The 7,902-nt window shown below is 48.6% G+C and overlaps 1 protein-coding gene across 1 annotated transcript in view; it reads right to left on the bottom strand.

The window, feature by feature from the left end:
- Positions 1-3,657: 3,657 nt before the first annotated feature.
- phf19 (PHD finger protein 19) overlaps positions 3,658-7,902 on the bottom strand; it is an 18,471-nt gene continuing 14,226 nt past the window's right edge. Inside the window, exons 2-12 of the mRNA XM_031879207.1 lie at positions 7,634-7,747; positions 7,353-7,441; positions 7,111-7,259; positions 6,937-7,032; positions 6,671-6,860; positions 6,366-6,433; positions 6,151-6,288; positions 5,676-5,736; positions 5,473-5,558; positions 5,306-5,395; positions 3,658-4,885 (exon numbers count right to left, since the gene is read on the bottom strand). Of these exons, the coding sequence (XP_031735067.1) occupies positions 4,567-4,885; positions 5,306-5,395; positions 5,473-5,558; positions 5,676-5,736; positions 6,151-6,288; positions 6,366-6,433; positions 6,671-6,860; positions 6,937-7,032; positions 7,111-7,259; positions 7,353-7,441; positions 7,634-7,747 (1,400 nt within the window). The 3' untranslated portion in view covers positions 3,658-4,566. The remainder of the gene's footprint in view (positions 4,886-5,305; positions 5,396-5,472; positions 5,559-5,675; positions 5,737-6,150; positions 6,289-6,365; positions 6,434-6,670; positions 6,861-6,936; positions 7,033-7,110; positions 7,260-7,352; positions 7,442-7,633; positions 7,748-7,902) is intronic.

The following is a 7,902-nucleotide window of genomic DNA, read 5'->3' as shown; positions in this document are numbered from 1 at the left end:
TCATGCTTGTCATGGTGGGTGGGGTCATGGTGGATGGGGTCATAGTATATGGGGTCATGGGGGATGGGGTCATGGTGGATGGGGTCATGGTAGATAGGGTCATGGGGGATGGGGTCATGGGGGATGGGGTCATGGTAGATGGGGTCATGGTGGATGGGGTCATGGTATGACATGGTATGACATGGTAGATGGGGTCATAGTATCGGCTCACCTGGTGTCGGTGGCGTTCAGCAGGTCGGTCTTCATGCTTGTCATGGTGGGTGGGGTCATGGTGGATGGGGTCACAGTAGATGGGGTCATGGTGGATGGGGTCATGGTGGGTGGGGTCATGGGGGATGGGGTCATGGTGGGTGGGGTCATGGTGGGTGGGGTCATAGTAGATGTGGTCATGGTAGATGGGGTCATGGTGGATGGGGTCATGGTAGATGGGGTCATGGGGGATGGGGTCATGGGGGATGGGGTCATGGTGGATGATCTCGGTAGTAAACCGGCACCGGGGGGTCAGCGCTCATAGTATCGGCTCACCTGGCGTCGGCGGCGTTCAGCAGGTCGGTCTTCACGCTGCTGGAGCGACTCAGTTTGGGCTGAGAGTGAGTCCTCTAGAGACTGCTTCAACCTCTGGGAGAGGAAACCCTGAGGAAGAGGTCATCATGAAGTGTCTTATGATGCCATAAACACTTATAATGGATGATGACGTCATCAAATATCAATACAGAAAAATATCTGATGCAGCTCCAAAGTAAACAACCTCACATCTGATCCAGAGTCACATTAGATGTGACGCACAAACATCATCACCATCATCATCATCACAGGAACCTTCACCAGAAAATATTAGAACACATTTGATCTCATTTATTGAAATATCAAATTAGTATCAGAATCAGAACTGTTTATTGTCATGGTATGTTGAACATACAAGGAATTTGACATGACGAGAGGTGCATAACATTTAACAATCAACAACAATCAACACAGTGCAAAGTAGAAACATTAAAATTTACAGAAAGATATAAAATAAAGTGAAATATTAAATAAAGTGCACAAACAAACAGATAACAGGACTATAAACTACGAACAGATAACAGGACTATAAACAAGTGAGATGTAAGTGTAGTGTAAAAGTTTTGAGTGTATTTAAATAAGAACCTAGAAGGGATGTGAAGGGGAGTGACCGGTAGGAAGTTGTCCTGGGGATGACAGAGTCAGTGGGGGACCCGGACTCTGTTAATGAGCCCGACTGCAGATGGGAAGAAACTGTTCATGTGGCGTGAGGTCTTGATCCTGATGGACAGCAGCCTCCCGCCAGATGGAAGGGGTATGAACAGTTCATGTCCAGGGTGAGAGAGGTCGGCTACAATCCTTCTTGCTCATTTCAGGGTCCTTGAAGCGAACAAGTCCTGGAGGGACGGCAGATTGCAGCCAATTACCCTCTCAGCAGAGCGAGTGATGCGCTGCAGTCTGCCCTTGTCCTTGGCAGAGGCTGCAGCATACCAGACTGTGATGGAGGAGCAGAGGATGGACTCAATGATGGCTGTGTAGAAGTGCACCATCATTGTCTTTGGCAGGTTGAATTTCTTCAGCTGCCTCAGGAAGTACATCCTCTGCTGAGCCTTTTTGGTGATGGAGCTGATGTTCAGCTCCCACTTGAGGTCCTGGGATATGATGGAGCCCAGGAAGCGGAAGGAGGTTCATCAGGAATTACAGCACTGTCGCTTCCCCACTCACTGCCCTCATCTCCTCCAGGATTCCTTTCCTGTGGACTTCTGCAGCCGAAGAGGCCTTCCAGAACCTGAAGTCCAGGTTCACCTCAGCACCCATCCTCCAAGTCCCGGATCTGGACAGACAATTTGTGGTGGAGGTGGATGCCTCCGACATAGGGGTTGGGGGTGTTCTATCCCAGCGCTCGGCCACTGACCTCCTAACCGTCTGTTCGTCCCTCAGGGCCTTCGGTCCGACGTCCTCCAGTGGGCACTGGAGACTTGCCTGCCACCCGGGCATCCAGAGAACCCAGGACGTTCTGCGGCAGTGTTTCTGGTGGGTCTCGCTCAACGAGGACACCAGGGAATTCATCAACGCCTGCCCAGTGTGCAATCAACATAAACCTTCCCACCAGGCTCCGGCCGGCCTCCTGCAGCCTCTCCCAGTGCCTCATCGTCCGTGGTCCCACATCTCCTTGGACTTTGTCACCGGACTACCACCATCTAATGGCCACACCGCCATCCCGACAGTGGTCGACAGATTTAGTAAGCTGGCCCATTTTATTCCTCTACTCAAGCTCCCATCTGCTAAAGAGACCGCTATGCAACAGCGGCTAACCGCCATCGGCCCTTTCGAGATCGAGAGGATCATCAACCCAGCGGCAGTGAGGCTCAAGCTCCCCAGAGCCATGCGCATCCACCCCACGTTCCACGTATCTAAGGTCAAAACTGTCCGGGAGAGTCCCTTGATGCCGGCTACTCCGTCTCCTCCACCTCCTCGCCTCTTCGAAGGAGGTCCGGTATACACGATTCAGTGGCTGCTGCTCTCCCGCCGCTGGGGTCAAGGTATTCAGTATCTGGTGGACTGGGAGGGATATGGTCCAGAGGAGAGGGAATGGGTTCCGGCGCGTAACATCTGCGACCCCGGTATCATCGCCAGCACCCAGAACAAACTTCCAGGACCAAGATGCCTGCCAGGAACACCCAGCAGGTTCCCGGTGCAAACAATAAGGGCCCTTCCGGAGCCGAGGAACCCTACCTCCAGATCGTCTCCGCCCACCCGGCTGTGGACTCTGCGGCCTCGGAGGAGTTCTAGACTCACAGAGACATGTAGACTCACAGAGACATGTAGACTCACAGAGACATGTAGACTCACAGAGACATGTAGACTTACAGACACATGTAGACTCACAGAGACATGTAGACTCACAGAGACATGTAGACTTACAGACATGTAGACTCACAGAGACCAGTAGACTCATAGAGACATGAAGACTCACAGAGAATCACTTCACATGCTGTAACACAATATACCTGTTTGTTTGAGGACCCGTCTGTCTGCAGCAACCTGAACCATCTGACTGATTCTTAATGTGTTTTGTCATGTGTTGTTTAACTCCTTCATTGCATTAACAGATTATCACCTGTCTCACTCTCACTGCTTCACACAAACACACCAGTGGTTCTCAACTGGTCTGGCTGCAGGACCCACCATCCCATCCTTCAGGACAAGCCACGAACCAAATGTTCAACTTCTCAAATGTCTTTGATGTAAAGATGGATCAGTCTGAACCTGCGCTGAACATGTCCTCTAGTCGTAGTGTAAGAGCTCTCTAGTGCAGATAACTTGTTCCTGTCAGTCCCCGTCCCACATGTTTCACGTAAACCAGTAAAACGGCTTCATGCTTTTTGCCAGAACCTCGCTGCACAAAAGACACTGAGGTTTTTCCCTCTTTCGTCCTCAATGTAAGAAAATCCATATCTCATGTAGTCGGTGTCGTACTTGCGTTTCGCTCAATTAGCATAAAAACACACTGTGTGGTGTTCTTCTATGCTGTGAAATGGCGCGTGTATATTAGCATTACAAGGCAGTAACACCAAATACTGTTAAGTGTGAATAACGCCGCTGCATAAAAAGACACACTCACTCCACTCTCACAGAGACAAAATCAGGAGGTCAAAGGTTTTATTGCAGAGAAAGCTGGCAGCTGAATGGTCAGCTGAAGTGAACAAACATAGTCATGTGATCAAAACAACCTTCCAACAGGCCAATGGGAGGAGAGCACGGTTACCGTGGCAGCGTGACATTTTAATGTCTGTTAGCACTGTTAGCATTCCTCACTGAAACCAAAGGGCTGTGTTAGCTTGGAGCTAACCTCTGATGTCATGTATTCATTGATGTTTGCATAGATACAGAATGTGACAATAGTGCAAGAAAACACACAAGAAGCACTGAACTCTGGGATTTGTAGTTCTTATCAGATTCAGACAGAAAATATTTCAGAGACTTGATTAACAATTATTGATTATTATTATTATTATTATTATAGGAAGAGGAGGAAGGGGAGGTGAGGCAGTGAGCTGTTTAACAGCTGTGCGCTACAGAGCAGCTCTGACTGTTTAACATGTCAAAGAAGAAGAAACATAAACCACAACTACTGAGAGTGTGCGTCTATGTGTGTGTGAGAGAGAGAGAGAGAGTGTATCTGTGTCGGTCTTTGGCTCTATTTAAACTTTTTGTTCTCACCAAATACTGTTTCATTATTTTATACGCGATTCCTCAGCCGGGACAGACGTCTCACTGCGGTTTATGGGGACAGACGTCTAACAGCGGTTTACGGGGACAGACGTCTCACAGAGGTTTGCGGTACAGACGTCTCACAGAAGTTTACGGGGACAGACGTCTCAGGGTTAGGATTGTCATCTCCTGTCAGATCCGGTTCATTGATTCTGGATTAAAATACTTTTGTGATGAAATAAAACATTTTTAAAAACACGGAGACCTGATCAGGTGGTTGGTGAGGATGTTTGGACCAATCAGCAGATGTCTCTGTGAGCGTGGAGGAATCAAAGCGTCTCGTCTAACCTAATAAGGTGTTGTCCCCTCCCACTCCAGCAGGTACTGGACCGTCCCCTGAGGAGTGACACGTCGAGCCAAAACCTGGTACCTCTCCCCATTGGTCAGTCGGCCCGCCACTCCAAAATACGAGGAGATGGAGGAGTGGAGGAGGGAGGAGTCAGAGGATATCTGGGAGGCATCAGACAGGAAGTGGGAGGAGTCTGTGGTCAGGTGGTTGATAGCTTCTGGCTCCTCCCCTCTGAGCTCCTCCTCTACCTCACTGCGATTGGCCCATTGACTGTAGCTGTTGCTAGGCAACTTCCTCTTCCTGCTGCCTACCCTCCTCCTGAGAACAGAGAACAGAGGTCAGATATCACAGAGTACACAGGTACACAGAGAGACTTCCTGTAGACCAGACCGGCACAGAGTACAGGGGTACACTAAAATGTGACAGAAAACAATTAAGCCCCCAGCAAAATAATAACTATATTTTAGAATGGGTTAGTTAACAGCTGGTTACCTGAAGTGATAGATGGGTTAGTTAACAGCTGATTACCTGAAGTGATGTACGGGTTAGTTAACAGCTGACAACAGGTTAGTTAACAGCTGGTTACCTGTAGTAATAGACAGGTTAGTTAACAGCTGAGGACGGGTTAGTTAACAGCGGGTTACCTGTAGTTATAGGTGGGTTAGTTAACAGCTGGTTACCTGAAGTGATAGACGGGTTAGTTAACAGCTGAGGACGGGTTAGTTAACAGCTGGTTACCTGAAGTGATAGGTGCTGCTGGTCGTAGCAGAACCTGACGTGGAGGCATCAGTAGAGTCCTGATCAATACTGACCGATCGACTGGAGCCACTGAACAACATGAGGTTATCAGCTGATGTCATTGATTGATTATTGATTGATGTCTGCATCATTGATCTGTGTCTCACCTCTTGAGGCTCTGAAGTTCATCCAGACTGAAGTCAAAGATGTTCGCCATGTGATGGTGAGAAGTCCAGCTGTGGGACGACTGGTTCTACACACACACACACACACACACACACACACACACACACACACACACACACAGAGTTTAGTCTTGTTTATGAACAACAATAAACAGAAAACAGTAGAAGAAGATCTAAAATCTTACATTTGGAATCGCATCTTCTAGGAGCCACTTGGACTTCTTCTTCCTCCTCTCAGCTGAAGCACTGCAGACACACATCCTGGTTTAGGACTAGAACGTGGACCACATCCTGGTTTTAGGACTACACACTGGACTACCTCTTGGTTTTAAGACCACAAACTGTACTACCTCTTGGTTTTAAGACCACAAACTGGACTACCTTTTGGTTTTAAGACCACAAACTGGACTACCTCCTGGTTTTAAGATCACAAACTGGACTACCTCTTGGTTTTAAGACCACAAACTGGACTACCTCTTGGTTTTAGGACTACACACTGGACTACCTCTTTGTTTTAGGACTACACACTGGACTACCTCTTCATTTTAGGACTACCTCCTGGTTTTAAGATCACAAACTGGATTACCTCCTAGTTTTAAGATCACAAACTGGACTACCTCCTGATTTTAGGACTACACACTGGTTTACGAGAAGAACTACCTGTTGCCTTTCTTGTGGCCCTGCCCTCCATCGGTCTGAGCACGCTCAGGAAGGAGTTTGGAGGGGGGGTTGGGAGGGACTCTGGTCCTCAGACGGAAGATGCATTTCCTCTTCTTTATCTCCTTTCCACACAGAAACCTCAACACAAACACAGTCATTAATACTTCTGATCACATATATTGATGTAAAGGTCAGAGTTGTAGGAGGATTCTTACTTGCTCTTGTATTTATTCAGAGCATCTAGCAGGTGCTGCCCCCTTTCTGCTGGAGGAGTATTAGACAGCTAAACAACAGACAGGAGGGTTAGAATCAGGACCTGGGAGTCTGGTCCAGGTTTAGTTTAGTCTAGTCCAGGTTCAATTTAGTCTGGTCCAGGTTCAGTTTAGTCTGGTCCAGGTTCAGTTTAGTCTGGTCCAGGTTCAGTTTAGCACAGTCTGGTCCAGGTTCAGTTTAGTCTAGTCCAAGTTTAGTCTTGTCTGGTCCAGGTTCAGTTTAGTCCGGTCCAGGTTTAGTCTGGTACCTTCCCGAGTTGTAAGTGGTCCCAGTTTGCAGAGACTAAGGTGAGGATCTCGTCCAGCTCAAAGTATTTCTTCTTGCTGCTGACTGACAGGTTGTAGAGAACCAGGTGAACCAGATCCACCCACCGGAGGGACAGCCGGCGGACGTACTCGGATCCTTTATTACACACCGAGCACAGGAAGAGGTAGAACCTGAGGAGGTGAGACAGCATCAATCACTGTCTCACTGCATCCACAGGAGGTGAGACATTATCAAACACTGTCTCACCTGTCCCCAAACATCATGGACTCCTGCAGACACTGAGTGCAGGCTTCATGGAACCACTGCTGACACCTGAAGCACTGAAGCATCTTCAGGTACCACCTGTAGACACAGCACAGGTGAGTCAGGTGAGATGTAACAGTGATGAGTGTGTGTGTGGCTCTGATTGGTCGGTCTTACTCTCCGGGGCCTCCGCAGTAACAGTAACACTGCTGCTGATTGGTCCGGTGCTGTGAGTCCCAGTCCAGAGAGTCCAGGTCGTAAAGTAAGACCTGCTTCATGGCCGACAAAGCTTTGGCTATCGGACCTTTCTTTAGAGCGCCTCCTTTCTGAGGAGAGACAGATGGGTGGTCAGACAGAGAGACAGACAGGTGGTAATTAGATGTTATACTGTGGACCTCCTATCATATGAATGTTTGTACCCGGACAGCCAGAGCGAAGACACAACGTCTACAGAACCAGGGACTGATGCTGCCCTCTACAGCAGGGAGGTGGCAGTGCTGGTGGAAACCTGGGGACAGTCAGAGGGACAGACAGAGAAGACAGTCAGACAGAGAGACAATCAGAGACAGTCAGTCAGAGGGACAGTCAGAGAGACAGGTTGTTATTTACATACCATAATATACTGTAACACATATCAGTGGGCTTAAATCTATAGTCATGTGACAGTTGACTAGTTTAACCAGCTGCCTGTCTCACTTACCAATGCCACATTTCCCACAGATGAGGATCTGGTTGTTTGGGTTTGATTGGCTGTCAGAGTTTGGCTCCGCCTCCTGACACACAGAGCAGCGAGGCTCCTCCCCCGGCACTCCAGCTACAACGTGATTGGAGGAAGATTGTCATTGAGTGAAGAGCGACATCAGACGGACACAAGCAGATGGTGCGACACATTGACCATGTTGATGTCTCTCTCTCTACCTGTCTGTGTCTCTCACTATGTTGATGTCTCTCTCTCTCTACCTGTCTGTC

The sequence above is a fragment of the Anarrhichthys ocellatus genome, unplaced genomic scaffold, assembly GCF_004355925.1.
Source record: "Anarrhichthys ocellatus isolate YVR2014 unplaced genomic scaffold, GSC_Weel_1.0 scaffold235, whole genome shotgun sequence".
Classification (NCBI taxonomy): Eukaryota; Metazoa; Chordata; class Actinopteri; order Perciformes; family Anarhichadidae; genus Anarrhichthys; species Anarrhichthys ocellatus.
The sequence above is the reverse complement of the archived record's forward strand: the minus strand, read 5'-3'. Positions and strand labels throughout refer to the sequence as shown.